This window comes from Rhinatrema bivittatum, chromosome 15 (genome assembly GCF_901001135.1).
Source record: "Rhinatrema bivittatum chromosome 15, aRhiBiv1.1, whole genome shotgun sequence".
In the NCBI taxonomy this organism is placed as follows: Eukaryota; Metazoa; Chordata; class Amphibia; order Gymnophiona; family Rhinatrematidae; genus Rhinatrema; species Rhinatrema bivittatum.
The window spans coordinates 2,736,563-2,754,351 of record NC_042629.1 but is presented as its reverse complement, the minus strand read 5'-3'; the positions used below and the strand labels follow the sequence as shown (position 1 = coordinate 2,754,351).

Genomic DNA, 17,789 nt, shown 5'->3' with positions numbered 1-17,789 from the left:
TACACAGCAGAAATGGAAAAATAGTCGAATTTTGTCCTACGTCCATGTGCATGCGACGCGAAGCTCGAATGCACCTTTTAAAATCTACCCCTTAGTGTGAAAGACTATGAGAACTTACTAAAGATTAACTTGGCTTTTTCAAGCAAAAATTATCCCAAGAAAATGGATTTCTAATAGTATGTAGCAGAAAATGACAAGAATAAATTATACAGACAGTCCTTGTTTCACCTCTGTAGCTGTTAGTAACCTCCACCATCTTAATCATCCAAGAGATGCAGCACAGAAAAACTACCAGGACTTGTCACAGGAAAATAAACTTGGTATGACATGGCATAAAAAGGAAAAATACCATCTCAGTCTTGAGCCAACAGTGGAAATGACAGCATAAAACACTTATTTGTTAAAAAGAACACCAAACTTTCTGGTGAATTTTTTTTTGGACCTAGTAATTTCCTCCTGCTCCTTTGTACTTTCAGATCAAATCAGAATCAGGGTTGGGATATGGCACTTTGAGCCTTCATATTTTTTTTTTTAATATCCCCTTCTACTTTACATTTAGTCTAGTTATTGCAGTGACAGTCTTGGGCCAGAAGCCATGTACCAGAGCTTTTTCTGGAACCCTGCAATCATGGGTCCTGAATCCAGTCCATGTGAACTGGCATCACATTGGTTTAAATTGTAATTGTAACTGTTCCTTGTATCTCCACCAAGCGACTGTTCTGTGTTTAATGTAAACCAGTGTAATCTGTATTCTATACAGGAACGTCTGTATACAAGAAATCAAAATAAATAAATAAATAAATAAATAAATATAAATTGGCCACCCTTCAGTCCTCTAGTACAGTGGCTGTTTTGAATGATAGATTATAAATCACTAGACCCAATCTGCAATTTCATTTTTTAGTTCCTTCGGAACTCTGGGATGCAAACCATCCAGTCCCAGTGATTTAATGTTCTTTAGTCTGTCAATCTGAGTTATTACGTCATTCAGTTTCACAGTGTTTCCATCTAGTCGCTCAGTCATCACCATCAAAAAATGTTTTCAGTGTTGGCATGGCCCAGACATCCTTCTCAGTAAAGACAGAGTTAAAACATATTAGGGAGAAGGTTGGGAACTGGGCCACAGGCCCACAAAAAACATCTTTTGTTTTACAGTGCCACTTAACCAGATATTTTTGAAGATATCCGGTTTAGTAGCAAGTTATCTGGCCTCTCAAGGCCAGATAAAACTTTAGAGCTGCTCTAAAGCAGGTCTAAAATTATTCACCTAACTAATAGGGTCATTCATCAAAATGCGATAATGCCATAACGCATGCGATAGTTATGTAATGCATGGCACAAATGCAAGTTTTTTGAAGGGGTGGGATTGGGGGAAGGGTTTGGGTGGAATTAATAAAAATGAGGGGCAATATCGTACCATGCGATAGTACCCTGTTAGAGAGTCCATCAAGCTAGGGCAAAAGAACATTGTAGAAATCTCTTCTTTGTGAGACTTTTCTCACTCCAAATGACTTCAAATCTTCACTGAGGTGTACTGTGCTGTTCGTACATCTCACTCTGCATGTCAAACTGGCCCCAAAATCCTGAACCACCACCAAAACCTCATCTCAAGTTATTAGCTGGCCCTCCTTGTTGCAACCATCCCTTCCCGAAAGCTTCACTCCACCTACCTTTCTTTCTTTGCACCTCCTCTCACTATGGATGGACGCCTGGCTGCCGCGGCGTCTGCTTGCCGTCCTCTCCAGCGTGCCCGGACCGGCTTGGGTGCTGCCTTCCGCCATGATCCGCTGGTACCTTAGGGTGCACGCGCTGTGCGGCCCTCACTCTTATTTCCTACTTGGTGCGAACCTCAGGGGCGTCCCCCTGTGATGACCTCACGCTGCCCGGATATTTAAAGCCTATGTTGTTTGCTAGCCTTTGAGTTAGCAAGGGGGGATTCTTACCCAGCTACATCTTAATGATGCTTGACCTATCAGCAGCATTTGATACTGTAAATCATAACATCCTACTAAATAGATTAGAAGAAATAGGATTAAGTAACAAAACAATCAAATGGTTCCAATCATACCTAAACGACAGATACTACCAAGTACAGATAAAAGACGTAATGACAAAGAAAATAAACCTTCAAACAGGAGTCTCACAGGGATCAGCCTTATCGGCCACCCTATTTAACATATACTTACTACCACTATGTCACCTACTAGCTGGTCTAAACATCTCACACTACGTTTATGCTGATGATATTCAACTAATCTTACCCATTATTGACACAATTGAAAAGACACTGAACATAGCAAACATGTATCTGGATATCATCAAACAATTACTAAACCAGATGGAATTAGTTATTAACATAGAGAAAACAGAATTCCTACTCTTGGAACAGAAAAACATTGAAATCATCCAAAACCCTATCATACTCAAAAACAACCAAAAAATTGAATTAGCAGAGAAAATAAGAAACCTCAGAGTGATAACTGACACAGAACTTAACCTAAAACAACACATATCGCCAAACTCATGACCCTTAGAAGACTAAAACCTCTACTTACAACAAATAACTTCCGTTCAGTGTTACAAGCTCTAATTTTCGCTAGCACTGATTACTGTAATGCCCTCCTACTTGGATTACCATACACAACGATTAGACCACTCCAAATAATGCAGAACACAGCTGCTAGAATTCTGACTGGTAAAAGTAAGAGAGACCACATCACTGAAACCCTAATGGAATTACACTGGTTACCCATCGAGCAAAGAATACATTACAAAACCCTATGTACCATACATAAATTAATACATAATGAAAAAGCTGAATGGCTGAATACAGCCCTCTGCGTACACGTACCTAACAGAAACCTGAGATCAGCAAATAAAGCCTTACTGACCATCCCCTCAATTAAAACAGCTAAACTAACCCAAGTAAGGGAAAGAGAGCTTTCCTTAGCAGGTCCTATGCTATGGAACTCCTTGCCTGTCGAGATCCGCTTACAAAGAGACACCAAAACCTTCAGAAAACATTTAAAAACATGGTTATTTAAACAAGCTTACAACAAAGAGAAAGGAGAGTAGAACACAGGAAAAAAGAAAAAGTGATCTTTTTCACTCAATGCACAATAAAGCTCTGGAATTTGTTGCCAGAGAATGTGGTTAGTGCAGTTAGTGTAGCTGGGTTCAAAAAAGGTTTGGATAAGTTCTTGGAGGAGAAGTACATTAACTGCTATTAATCAAGTTTACTTAGGGAATAGCCACTGCTATTAATGGCATCAGTAGCATGGGATCTTCTTAGTGTTTGGGTAATTGCCAGGTTCTTGTGGCCTGGTTTGGCCTCTGTTGGAAACAGGATGCTGGGCTTGATGGACCCTTTGTCTGACCCAGCATGGCATGTTCTTATGCTCTTACCGATTCGTGAGGTAGTTGTGTTTTCTGGAAGCCAGGAATATGCTAGACCAGATAGGTAGCATCAGTCCATTTATTTACAGGTGGTTTGGTGCAGGGATGCTCCCATAGCCTGTGTAGCAAGTCCACAAGAACTTCGTGAACTGGTATTGCCAGTACCTCTTTAGGTGGATCCACAAACTGCAATACTTCCAGAGTTTTCTGTCTAGTATCTTCTTCGGATACTAGCTGAAAAGGGACAGTATCAGCTATCTCTTTGACAGGGGTGGAACTAATGTCGGCGATGGAACTGGCTTCGAAGGTGGAACCGTCATCGGTGCTGGCATTGAAGGCATGTCTCAGAGTGCGTCTCGAACTGCCTGGTGGATATAACCATCCAGTTCCACCCTTATAGCTGGTGAAACCAGAGCAGCTATAGGGGAAGGCAGTGAAGGCGATACCGGTATCTCCACAGGTCCCTGTGGAGGTACAGTTCCCGGCACCGATATCAGTGGGGATCGCCTAGGAGTCGAAGGCCTCGAAGGATGCAGAGGCTCCTCTCTCCGAGGTTTCTTCGGAGTTGGTTCGATAATTGTCAAGGGAACTCCGGTTATCGGGTCCAATTCCGGATCCTGAGGCCTCCGGTGTCGATGATGGTGTTTCTGTCGATGTTCGACGCCTTTTTCATAGAAACATAGAAATGACGGCAGAAGAAGACCAAATGGCCCATCCAGTCTGCCCAGCAAGCTTCACACATTTTTTCTCTCATACTTATCTGTTTCTCTTAGCTCTTGGTTCTATTTCCCTTCCACCCCCACCTTTAATGTAGAGAGCAGTGATGGAGCTGCATCCAAGTGAAATATCTAGCTTGATTCGTTAGGGGTAGTAGCCGCCGCAATAAGCAAGCTACACCCATGCTTATTTGTTTTACCCAGACTATGTTATACAGCCCTTATTGGTTGTTTTTCTTCTCCCCTGCTGTTGAAGCAGGGAGCTATGCTGGATATGCGTGAAGTATCAGTCTTCTCCCATGCTGTTAAAGCAGAGAGCCATGCTGGATGTGCATTAAAAGTGAAGTATCAGGCTTATTTGATTTGGGGTAGTAACCGCCATAACAAGCCAGCTACTCCCCGCTTTGTGAGTGCGAACCCTCTTTTCTTCTCCCCTGCCGTTGAAGCAGAGAGCTCTGCTGGATGTGTGAAGTATCAGTTTTTCTACTCCCCTGCCGTTGAATCAGAGAACTATGCTGTATATGCATTGAAAGTGAAGTATCAGGCTTATTTGATTTGGGGTAGTAACCGCCGTAACAAGCCAGCTACTCCCCTCTTTGTGAGTGCAAATCCTTTTTTCCACATTTCCTCTTGCTGTTGAAGCTTAGAGCGATGTTGGAGTCACAGTAAGCATGTGTATGTTTATTTAATAAGGGTATTGACTCCAGGCAGTAGCCATCATTCTGGCGAGTCACCCACTCTTCATTGGCAGCCTCTTGACTTTATGGATCCACAGTGTTTATCCCACGCCCCTTTGAAGTCCTTCACAGTTCTGGTCTTCACCACATCCTCCGGAAGGGCATTCCAGGCATCCACCACCCTCTCCGTGAAGAAATACTTCCTGACATTGGTTCTGAATCTTCCTCCCTGGAGCTTCAAATCGAGACCCCTGGTTCTGCTGATTTTTTTCCTACGGAAAAGGTTTGTCGTTGTCTTTTGATCATTAACACCTTTCAAGTATCTGAAAGTCTGTATCATATCACCTCTGCTCCTCCTTTCCTCCAGGGTGTACATATTTAGATTCTTCAATCTCTCCTCGTACGTCATCCGATGAAGATCCTCCACCTTCCTGGTCGCCCTTCTCTGTACCGCCTCCATCTTGTCTTTGTCTTTTTGAAGATACGGTCTCCAGAACTGAACACAGTACTCCAGGTGAGGCCTCACCAAGGATCTGTACAAGGGAATAATCACTTCCCTTTTCTTACTCGATATTCCTCTCTCTATGCAGCCCAGCATTCTTCTGGCTTTAGCTATCGCCTTGTCGCATTGTTTCGCCGACTTCAGATCATTAGACACCATCACCCCAAGGTCCCTCTCCTGCTCCGTGCACATCAGCCTTTCCCCCCCCATCGAATACAGTTCATTCGGATTTCCACTCCCCATATGCATGACTTTGCACTTCTTGGCATTGAATCTCAGCTGCCATATCTTCGATCACTCTTCCAGTTTCCTTAGATCCCGTCTCATTCTCTCCACTCCTTCCGGCGTGTCCACTCTGTTGCAGATCTTAGTGTCATCCGCAAAAAGACAAACCTTACCTTCTATCCCGTCCGCAATGTCGCTCACAAAGATGGTAGATGGTAGATGTAGACTTTATCGATGACCATGAAGGGGTCGGTGAAGGCCGATCACCTGCTTCATCCGGGCGACGTCTAGTTTTTAGGGCGACGTTTCTAATCGCTCCAGCCGGAGACGCTTGTGTCGAAGTTGAAGTCGACGGCATCAGTTTAAGATGGAAAAGATGTTCCATCTTTTCCATGCGTGCTCATCTGCCTTTCGGCATCATCTCGGCGCATCTCGGGCACGTCGACATATCATGTCTCTTGCAGAGACAGAGTACACACTCGATGTGTGGGTCTGTTATGGACATAGTGCGGGAGCAATTCGGGCACTTTTTAAAACCGGTAGCCATAACGAAGGCTGGACAGCCGTCGACGACCTTCTGACAAGGTTTAACAATAACGGAACCGACCAGAAAAAAAATTAAATCACTCACCGACGGTAGAAAAAGGGAGACCCCTACGGCGGGATAGGTTTTTTCCGAAATTTCTGAACTTTTCTTGTATTGAATATTTACCACATAACCACGAGGCTAACAGCAGCGCGGAAAAAAGAAGACTGAAGGGAGACCCCTGTGGCTCGAGGGATCATGGCATGCTGGGCATGCTCATTGGGCTCAGGATGCCAGTCAAAAGTTTCTAGAAACTTTGACAAAGTTTTCCGTGATAGGGCTCCGTCACCCATATGTGAGGACTAGCATCCTGCTTGTCCTGGGATAAGATACGCTCTCCTATGTGGCATCTTGTGTCAACTGTGCCAAGCACAAACCTACTTCTGGCCAACCGTGGGGATTGCTGCAACCACTTCCAGCTCCAGAACACCCCTGGACGCATATCGCTACTGATTTTGTAGTTGATCTACCCCCTTTCTGGAGGTATGAATACCATCTGGGTCACAGTCGACCGCTTCAGCAAGATGGCCCACTTCGTGGCACTACCTGGCTTACCCTCAGCCTCGGAACTTGCGAAGCTCTTCATAATCCATATCTTTCGCCTCCATAGCCTACCGAAGCACAGTCTCAGATCAAGGATCACAGTTCACAGCAAGATTCTGGAAGGCCCTGTGCAAACTCTTCGACATCTCTCTAGATTATACATCTGCCTATCATCTTCAATCTAAAGGCCAAACAGAACGGATGAATAGGACCGTGAAACAGTTCAATCGGGCCTATGTGAGTTGCAGTCAGAATAACTGTGCCGAACTGTTACCATGGGCTGAATTCGCCATTAATTCTCTTCCAGCAACATCAACTGGATCAACACCATTTGAAGTGGTATATGGACGTTCCCCATCACCGCCACTTCCACTGAAGCTCTCAGTGACGTCCCCAGCAGCTCATTCCACTGCTGAAGAAATCCATCAATTATGGACTCAGATGAAAGCAATGCAACTCAAAGCGAGTGATCGAGCCAAAAGGTTCTATGACGCTCATCATTCCAAAGCGCCTGTCTTTCAACCTGGTGACAAAGTCTGGCTATCCACTAAGCACCTTAGACTGAAGTTACCCGCCTCTCGATTTGCTCCTCGCTACCTTGGACCATTTCCATTCCTTCGATGTCTTGGCAATGTTACCTACAGTCTGAAGTTACCACCTGGATTGAACATCCATAATGCTTTTCATGTTTCACTTCTGAAACGACTCATCATCAGTGAATTCTCTTCCAAATCTCAGGAACCATCTCTTATCAATGCAGAAGATGACCTAGAACACAAGGTCGAAGCCATTCTTGATGTCTGCAAATGAGGCAAAACCTGGGAATACCTTCTCACATGGGAAGGTTTTGGCCCCGAAGAAAATTCTTGGGAGCCTCTGGCTAATTTCCTTGACAAAGAGATGCTCTATCAGTTTCATCTCTCGCATCCTTGGAAACCAAATCCTGGTACCTGCAGAAGAGATCGCCCTTTGAAGGGGGGTACTGTTGCAACCATCCTTTCCTGATGGCTTCACTCCGCCTACCTTTCTTCCTTTGCACCTCCTTTCGCTATGGATGGACGCCTGGCTGCCGCAGCATCTGCTTGCCGTCCTTTCCGGCATCCCCAGACCAGCTTGGGCGCTGCCTTCTGCCATGCTCCACTGGTACCTTAGGGCGCACGCACCATGTGGCCCTCACTCTTATTTCCTACTTGGCGCGAACCTCAGGAGCATCCCCCTGTGATGACGTCATGCTGCCTACAATGTTTGCTAGCCTGAGTTAGCAAGGGGGATTCTTACGGATCGGATTCGCTCTCGTACCAGGCTACTCTGCCTCTCCAATTTTCCATTGGACTCTTAACGCTAACGGGGTACTCGCTCCTCGAGGGCCCATGTTCCCTGACTTGCTGCCTGCTCCTACCTTCTCTTCTGCCTGGAAGGACTGGCTATCTTCAACACCAGTGAGTACTACCATCTTCGCCTCAGAGGCAGGTACTCGCTTCTCGAGGGCCTGCCTCGTTCCAGCCCTAGTGCCATCTCCTACGTGGATCCGCTGTGTGAGTAAATTACCTTCAAGCCTCTCGCTCCTCGAGGGTCTGCTCTCCCTATCCTGGGGTTCTGTGCATATTCCATTGTACTCATTATTCTCAGTTCTTTCCACTACAGCACTGCTACCGGAGGAGTCGCTGTTCCAGCGCCTGAGGGATACTAGCCCAGCTGGGCTACTTCTGCTGCTCACTACTGTCACCTCTGGTGGCTTCATCACATCACACTCTCCTTAACACATCTACCTCAGCGACCCACCTGTATCGTCCCTGCTTCCCCCTACTTCCCAGTTCCCCTCATCCCACCCCTTCACACCTCCTCCCTCCCTGATATCCCTATCCCAAGCCTTTACTGCCTATAGTCCTTTTGCTCTTGTATATAGTGATTACTTAGACCTTGTATATAGTTATTACTTAGACCTCTTTAATATTGCTTTGTATAAAATATACGAACCTCTCCCATATATACTCTGCTTACCCTGCCCTTTTAGTTCAATTTTTGTTAGTCATTAAAATATTGTAAAGCTTGTTGCTATGTTATGTTACACTGTAAACCGAGGTGATGTTGCTAACGTGCCCCGGTATATAAAAAATCCTTTAAATAAAAATAAAAAATAAAATTGTCTAATAAAAGATCAATCTCTGTGTTTGTGTGTCCTAAGCTGAGCCTGACCTGTGGCCCCTCACGGGACTTCCCCCCCGTGGGCGTGGTCTGCTGCCACAGTGTCCAAGGGTCCACCCAAACCTCACTAATTATAACACTCCTATAGTGATATAAATAGTTGACTACTATGAAGGCCTTATAAAGAGGCTCTCTCTCACTCAGCGATACACTACCTCTGCGAAGCGCTATGTTAGTGAGTGATGTGGTAAATATAAAATTATCATAAACACGCCCTTTTTTCTTACTGCATGCGTTATCCATGCGAAATTATAGCATTTTGATGAATCTAGGGGTTAGATGTTAACAAAAAATTTGCTAAGTTATTCAGATATTCACTCTGACTTAGAAAGCCTTTTTTTATCCAGCTAGATTTTAGATGGACAATGACTTATCTTGCTAAAATCTATCCTAAGTGGTTCAATATTCAAATACTTGCCATGAATCGAGCTAAATGGCTTTGAAAATGAACCTCAGCTTTACAAAGCCGATACTGCAGATAATCCCGATGAAAAAGATATAACACAAAATTCATAGGATAAGCATAGTATGATTAACTAGAAGTTCCACACAGAGCTAATGGAGCCTTCTTTCCAGAATTTGCACATGTGTAAATTGCATGCATTTGTAGAACATGTGAATGTCTCCCAAAAATACCTGTCATACTTTTGCACCCCCTGGCACATGGTAAAAATATGGTGTTTATAAGATGCAGAAAGGATACAAAACAAACAGCTTATGGGATGACAGTTGTGTATGTGTATTGATAGAATATGTGAATCTGGAAAAAAATATCTGTGTCCAACTCCTGGCCCCTCTGAAATGCATTGAAAATGTGTTGATAGGGCACAAATAGGAACATTATTAGTGTGGAAATGACACACATATAAATAGGGTGATCACATAAGCCTCCCCCTTTTCATAAAACTACCTAAAAATGCTGTCCATACCTGCTAAATGTCAGTAAACTTTACAGAACTTAACCTTAAAAGAGGAGGACAAAAAATTCCTAACACACAGGCCGTTACAGTACAGTGCGCTCCGACAGAGTGCACTGTTAGCCGGCATTTGGACGCGCTACCTTTACCCCTTATTCAGTAAGGGGTAATAGCGCGTCCAAACCCCCCCCCCCCCGAACCTAATAGCGCCCGCAAACATGCAAATGCATGTTGATGGCCCTATTAGGTATTCCCACGCGATTCAGAAAACAAAATGTGCAGCCAAGCCGTACATTTTGCTTTCAGAAATTAGCGCCTACCCAAAGGTAGGCGCTAATTTTTCCGGGCACCGGGAAAGTGCACAGAAAAGCAGTAAAAACTGCTTTTCTGTGCACCCTCCGACTTAATATCATGGCGATATTAAGTCGGAGGTCCCAAAAGTTTAAAAAAGTAAAAAATAGAAAAAAAAAAATTTTAAATGGGCCCGCGGCTGGTGGGTCGAAAGCCGGACGCTCGGTTTTGCCGGTGTCCGGTTTCCGAACCCTTGGCTGTCAGCGGGCTCGAGAACAGACGCCGGCAAAATTGAGCGTCGGCTGTCAAACCCACTGACAGCCACCGCTTCCTTGAAAAAAGAGGCGCTAGGGACGCGATAGTGTCCATAGCGCCTTTTTTTTACCGCCGAACCTAATTTTAATAAATTAAAATACTGAATCGCGCACACAGGAGAGTGGCCTGTGTGCGCGCCGGCAGAGCGGGCCCTCACCTGCTCTCCAGCGTTTTTACCGTATCGGCCTGAAAGGTTGAAATGTTCCCTTTAAGCAATGAACATCGCTGGGAAGATGCTAACCATGCTGATACTATAACCTTTAAAATGCTGTAATTGTTTTTTTCCAGTACTGGCGTACACTTTGTGTAACAGCAGTTAGATCTTTTCCTATTCAGATAATAAGATGCAGTGAAGATCAAGAAATCAAAATCTTAAAAAAAAAAAGATGTAAAAAAGGATGAAAAGATGAAAGAGTAAAATACTCCAAAAGTTCAATCTCTTTCATTAAGCTCTAGCAGTATTTAAATCTTCCTAATGTCAACATATTAAAACTTTAATCTCACTGACCTTGTACAGTCACATGAAGTTCTTCAGTAAAGAATGTTTTTGTTTCCTTGCTTGAAAATTCAACCATTTGCCCTGGAAAGGCTGGGTTTTCTGGCATGAGCCTGAACAGGTGATACAGCAGTTTATTCAAACTCTTAGATCGTCGAAGGTACTGAGAATAGAGAACCCGCAGCTGACAGAAGAAATAAATAAATATAGAGTCTCAGCAAAACCTGATGGTATCCTAATCCTGGTTCTCTTCAAAGACTCTTTGTGACCTACAGCTCCCACATCTACCCAACCAATAAATAATAGAAGTACTTCCACTGTGAATGCTTTATGGTTAGCACAGCATTACTATTTTACATTGTACCACATAAATGATCCAACATATTAACAGGTAAATGTGAAGGTAAAAGATAGTAAATCAAAAAACTTCACATATATGTAACACATCAAACAATTTGATTTTGTGGTTTAAAAAGATGTTGTATCAAGGAGGAAAAAGACCTCAGAACCTCAATGCCCATTCTAGTTAGAACAACATGGCATTTTCAAGGTTGTCTCAATCATAGGTCTTAAAAACCTCCAACCACCTAATTCTTTAATTTTATTATTCAAAAATGGAGAGATTACTTACCTGATAATCTCGTTTTCCTTCGTGTAGACAGATGGACTCAGAACAAGTGGGCATAGTGTGCTCGTGCTAGCAGTTGGAGACGGATCTGACGTCAGCATGGGTACATATACCCCCACAGGAAGTGAGGCAATTCAGTAATCTTCCTTGCAAAAGCTGTTATAGATATATGTGTACTGACGATCAATGAAATAGTGAAACAGGATTCCCCTGACCGATTGATAGTAGCTGGAGACCGCCAGCGTTCCCAACCGGAAGGTGTCGACACCTGGCAAAGGGGACGCTCTTATGTAAGAAAATGACACTGCCACTGCCATTAGCAATGGTAACATGGAAAAGACTTAGTTTTTGGGTACTTGCCAGGATCTTATGGCCTGGATTGGCCACTGTTGGAAACAGGATGCTGGGCTTGATGGACCCTTGGCCTGACCCAGTATGGCATTTTCTTAAGTTCTTATGACATGGCTTACCTTGAATCGGTGAAACCCATGTATACCGGCAGCCGGGCGGGATGCTGAGTCCATCTGTCTACACTAAGGAAAACGAGATTATCAGGTAAGTAATCTCAAAATTTCCTAGCGTGTAGCCAGATGGACTCAGAACAAGTGGGATGTACAAAAGCTACTCCCGGACTGGGTGGGAGGCTGCCTGAGGACCGCGTAGGACTGCCCTCGCAAATGCTGTGTCCTCCCTGGCCTGGACATTCAGACGGTAGAACCTGGAGAAGGTATGGAGGGAGGACCATGTCGCCGCTTTACATATTTCTGCAGGCGACAGCATCCTAGATTCTGCCCAAGATGCTGCTTGGGCTCTGGTAGAATGAGCCTTGACTTGTAGAGGCAGTGACTTCCGGGCCTCTACATAGGCCGCTCTGATAACTTCTTTAATCCAGCGGGCGATGGTGGGCCGAGAGGCCGCTTCTCCTTGTTTATTCCCGCTGTGCAGGACGAACAGATGGTCCGTCTTTCGTACGGCTTCTGTCATTTCCAGATACCTGGGCAGCAATCTGCCGATGTCGAGATGGCGTAGCAAACGCCCTTCTTCTGATTTCTTCAGACCCGCCGTGGTTGGCAAGGATATGGTCTGGTTGAGGTGAAATTGTGAGACTACCTTAGGCAAGAAGGATGGAACCGTGCGAAGATGGATAGCCTCTGGAGTGATTCTAAGAAAGGGATCACGGCAGGACAGCGCTTGTAGTTCCGAAATACGGCGTGCTGAACACACAGCCAGCAAGAACACCATCTTCAAAGTTAGAGAACGGAGAGACAGGCCCCGAAGGGGTCTGAAGGTGGATCCTGCAAGGAAATCCAAAACTATGTTGAGGTTCCACAGAAGCACTGGCCACTTCAGTGGCGGACGAATGTGCTTGACTCCTTTCAGGAAGCGGGAAACATCTGGGTGCATGGCAATGGTCTTGCCATCCCTCCGGGGACCGTAGCAAGACAGCGCAGCCACCTGGACCTTGATGGAGCTGAGGGAGAGACCCTTCTGAAGCCCATCCTACAGGAAATCCAAAACAATAGGGATTGTGGTCGCATGTGGATTGGTGCCATGAGTGTCGCACCAGGCTTCAAATACTCTCCAGATTCTTACGTAGGTAAAGGTTGTGGAAAACTTGCGAGCTCGGAGGAGTGTATCTATCACCGGCTCCGAGTAACCTCTTTTCTTCAGTCTAGCCCTCTCAATGGCCAGACCATAAGAGAGAATTGAGCCGGATCCTCGTGGAGGATGGGACCCTGACGTAGCAGGTCCCTGAGAGGAGGCAGGGGAAGGGGCTCCCCTGCCAGTAGTCTTCTCATGTCCGCGTACCAGGGTCTTCTTGGCCAGTCTGGTGCCACTAGAAGAACTAGGCCCTTGTGCTTCTGAATCTTGTGTATAAGGGTGCCCAGCAGGGGCCACGAAGGAAAAGCGTATAGCAGGGTCCCTGGAGGCCATGGCTGAACCAGGGCGTCGATCCCGTGAGAGAACGGTTCTCGCTTGCGGCTGAAGTATCTGGGTACTTGAGCATTGGACCTGTCCGCAAGTAGGTCCATGTCCGGAATCCCCCACTGATCCACAATCATCTGGAAGGCTGTGGGGGACAGCTGCCATTCTCCCGGATTTAGGCTTTCCCTGCTGAGGAAGTCTGCCGTGGTGTTGTCCCTTCCGGCATTGTGGACGGCGGAGATGTCCTGGAGATTCGCCTCTGCCCAAGCCATCAGCGGGGCTATCTCTAGGGACACCTGTCGGCTTCTGGTTCCGCCCTGACGGTTGATGTAAGCCACCGTGGTGGCGTTGTCGGACATCACTCTGACTGCCTTGTCCACCCTGACTCTTCTCTGTTCCACTGCCCTTGGGCGGTGAGTTCTTCGCAGTGTGCTCCCCATCCGCTCAGGCTGGCATCTGTGGTGAGCAGAATCCACATGAGGGAGGACATCTTCTATCCCCTGCTCGTGTGGTTGGCCTGCAACCACCACCGTAGCTGGGTCCGCACTCCGGCTGGTAGAGGTAGATGCACGGAGTAATTCCGGAAGCGGGGGCTCCATCGAGAGAGCAGGGAGCGTTGTAGAGGTCTCATATGGGCTCTCGCCCAGGGTACCACTTCCAGGGTGGATGCCATGAGACCGAGAACCTGCAGATAATTCCAAGCTATGGGCCGGCTGGCTCCCATCAAGGACCGTAGATGCGTCTGAAGTTTTAAGCTTCTCTTGGTAGTGAGACTGACTTTGTCTGTCTGGGTGTCAAACTGGACTCCCAGGTATTCCAGTGATTGGGAAGGCTGTAGGCAACTCTTGTTTAGGTTGACTACCCATCCCAGGCTTTCCAGAAGGGCGATCACTCTGTTGGTTGCCTGATGGCTCTCCTCTCGTGATTTCACCCTGATCAGCCAATCGTCTAGGTAAGGATGGACAAGGATTCCTTCCTGTCTGAGCGCCGCTGCTACCACTACGATCACCTTGGTGAAGGTCCGCGGCGCCGTGGCTAACCTGAAGGGCAAAGCCCGGAATTGAAAGTGTCGTCCCAGAACCTTGAAGCGTAGGTAGCGCTGATGATCCCGATGGATCGGGATATGCAGGTATGCTTCTGACAAGTCTAAAGCCGTGAGGAATTCTCCTGGCTGTACTGCGGTCTTGACTGAGCGCAGAGTTTCCATGCGAAACCTCGGGAGCCTTAAGTATCGGTTGACTGACTTGAGGTCCAATACGGGCCGGAAAGTGCCCTCTTTCTTGGGTACCATGAAATAAATGGAATAATGCCCAGAATCCATTTCCCATGCAGGTACTGGGATTATGGCTTTCAAGGACAGGAGCCTCGCCAGGGTAGCTTCCAATGCTGCCTTCTTGTGGATTGGACACGGGGATTCCACAAACCTGTCCGGAGGGATATGATGGAAGTCCAGATAATACCCCTCTCGGATGATGGCGAGGACTCACTGGTCCGACGTAATCTCGACCCATTTGGGGTAGAAGAGGGTTAACCTGCCCCCTATGGCTCCGTCCCCCGGATGGATCGGCTGATTCTCATTGGGAGGTGCGGCCGGGCCCTGAACCCGAACCGGCTCCCCTCGTGCTGCTTGGTCCGAAAGGCCTGGTTCCTGGCCTGAGGACGAGGTGCCTGGTAGCGACTCCTATAGGGAGTGAAGCGTTGGGAGCTTCTACCTCTGGGGGGCCTCAGAAAGGCGCGCTGGTTCCTTTTGAACCGGTCTTCCGGCAGTCGAGGTACTGGAGAGGCGCCCCATGTGCTGGCCAGTTTATCAAGGTCGCTGCCGAACAGGAGAGAACCCCTAAAGGGCATTCTGGTGAGGCGTGTCTTCGAAGGAGCATCGGCTGATCAATTCCGTATCCAGAGCTGCCTCCTGGCTGCTATGGAGGATGAGACCCCCTTGGCTGTCGTACGGACTAGGTCGGATGCGGCATCCGTGAGGAATGAGAGAGCTGACTCCATGTCCGCTGCCGGAGCATTGTTCCTGACCTGTGACAAACAGGAACGCATCACCACTGTGCAGCAGGTTGAGATCCGCAAAGATAGAGCTGCCACCTCAAAGGTTTGTTTCAGGATGGCGTCCAGTCGCCGATCATGAGGCTCCTTGAGGGCCGCCCCCCCCTCAACTAGAATGGTAGTGCGCTTGACCACAGCGCTAACCAAGGCATCTACCTGAGGGCACGCCAGCATATCCTTGATTGCCGGGTCCAAGGGGTACATGCCCGTCAGTACCGACCCCCTTTGAATGAAGCCGCTGGCGCATTCCACTCCAAATCTATCAGTTGTTGTGCTGCTTGCAGGAAGGGAAAATGGCAGGCTGTAGGACGAAGACCTTCCAGCAGGGGGTTCTGCGTAGATGGCACCGTAGTGCTGGGGCCTGTAATAGCCAACTCAGTCAGGCACTGAGAAACCAGGTCAGAGAGATCTTCCTTGGGAAAGAACCGCCTCATGGTTTGATATGGCTCGATCCCCGAGGGAAGTTCCCCCTCCTCGGGGGGTTCGGACTCGTCCTCCGAGACATCAGGGTCCGCATGAGCCGGACTGCCCGGAGGCGGGTGCCCACGATAAGGGCGCGAAGGTCCAGGGGCAGGATCAGCTGGAGCAGCAGCAGGGCCTGGACGGGAAGCTGACTGCATCTGTACAAAGGCATGGATCCCCTTAAAGAGATCCACCCAGGAAATGGAAGCGGTCTCTAGCCGTCGGGATCCCAGGTTGTTCGAGACTGCCCGCTAGATCCGGGGTGGCCCCTGAGGAACTGTCGGCAAACCTTGGTTGAGACTGGTCCTGGCCCGAGGCTCCCACTGCCTCCTCACATTGGGCACAAAGGGAGTCTGGCTCCTCGCTCTGCGTGGCTCTAAGCTGGCATGCTGAGCAGAGGCCGAGAGCTTTCACGCCGGAATCAGGAGGCGCCGCCACAGGAGACGCCGGCGCGTTCAAATGTTCCATCGCGGCTTGCGAATGCAGGGCTCCGGCGCTTATGCCGCCAATAATATTGCTCAATAATAATATGCGCTGAACAATATGCGCCCAATAATATGCGGGCAGCAATATGCGCTCAACAATATACAATACGCGCTCAATAATATGCGGTCAGCAATATACGCTCAATGATATACAATATATGCTCAATGATATACAATATGCGCTCCATAATATGCGGTCAGCAATATGCGCTCAATGATATACAATACGCGCTCAATAATATGCGGTCAGCAATATGCGCTCAATAATATACAGGCGCCTATCATGGGCGCTCAATACCTGAACAAGGCCGACAAAATGGCGACCTCCACGGCGTGCCGCATACAGGCAACGCCGCCGATCCTCGTCCCTCGGAGACCAAAAGTAAGAGATGTACGCCTTACCTGATCCTCGGCGCTTCCTGGCTGGAATCCGGGCGGTCTCCGGCTGCGGGGGGAGAGGGGAAATACCTTCACCGCCGTGCTTGAGGAAATGCACCCGCTGCCTCTAGGTCCACGCCGGGACCGAGGCGCCTCTCAGCCAGGCCCAAGCCCTTCTCGTTCGGGGGCTAGATCCCTGCCACGATTCGGCCACCGGACCGAGGCGTAGACCTTCGAGGGATCGCGGAAATCATCCCGGGAAACTCAACTGGGGGAGGGACCCGAGGGTATCACCGCAGGAGTGCGGGGCTCGTCTGTAGAAATTTGGTAAGTAGAATATAGAAAGTAGTATTGGAAAACACGCTCAGCGAGCGTGCAGGCTCTCCAAACTGCTTTGGAGACGGAAATTACTGAATTGCCTCACTTCCTGTGGGGGTATATGTACCCGTGCTGACGTTAGATCTGTCTCCAACTGCTAGCACGAGCACACTATGCCCACTTGTTCTGAGTCCATCTGGCTACACGCTAGGAAAATTATTTTTTCTTTTTCTATGGTTTTTTTGTAAAAAAAACTGCTTGTCAGTTCATCACTCAGCATTGGATCCAAAGATCAAAATATTATAAATGTGGTTATTTGCAATTACATCAAACACGTTACCACAAGAGACCGTTCCTCCTCCATAGCTGGAATCAACATCTGGAACAAAATGCCCATGGACTTGCGTCTCGAAACCTGCCATAAGATTTTCAAACAAAACCTCAAAACCTGGTTGTTCGAACAAGCTTTCACGCAATGATCACCGATTAATCTGAAATGCCGTTTTCTTGTTTACTTACACTACCTCCCTGTTACTTTTCCTCTCCCCTATTTTTGTTGCAATCTGCTAACTTCTCCGTTCTCCCTTTACACCCGCTCACCCTATGTTCAATATTTGTGACTGGATTGTAAATGATATGCATTTGTTCTTAATAGTTAAATGAGTTATATT

At 47.3% G+C, this 17,789-nt stretch overlaps 1 protein-coding gene across 1 annotated transcript in view; it reads right to left on the bottom strand.

The window, feature by feature from the left end:
- Positions 1-17,789, bottom strand: part of LTN1 (listerin E3 ubiquitin protein ligase 1) — a 745,678-nt gene that overhangs the window by 132,529 nt on the left and 595,360 nt on the right. Inside the window, exon 24 of the mRNA XM_029579179.1 lies at positions 10,882-11,053. Within this exon, the coding sequence (XP_029435039.1) occupies positions 10,882-11,053 (172 nt within the window). The remainder of the gene's footprint in view (positions 1-10,881; positions 11,054-17,789) is intronic.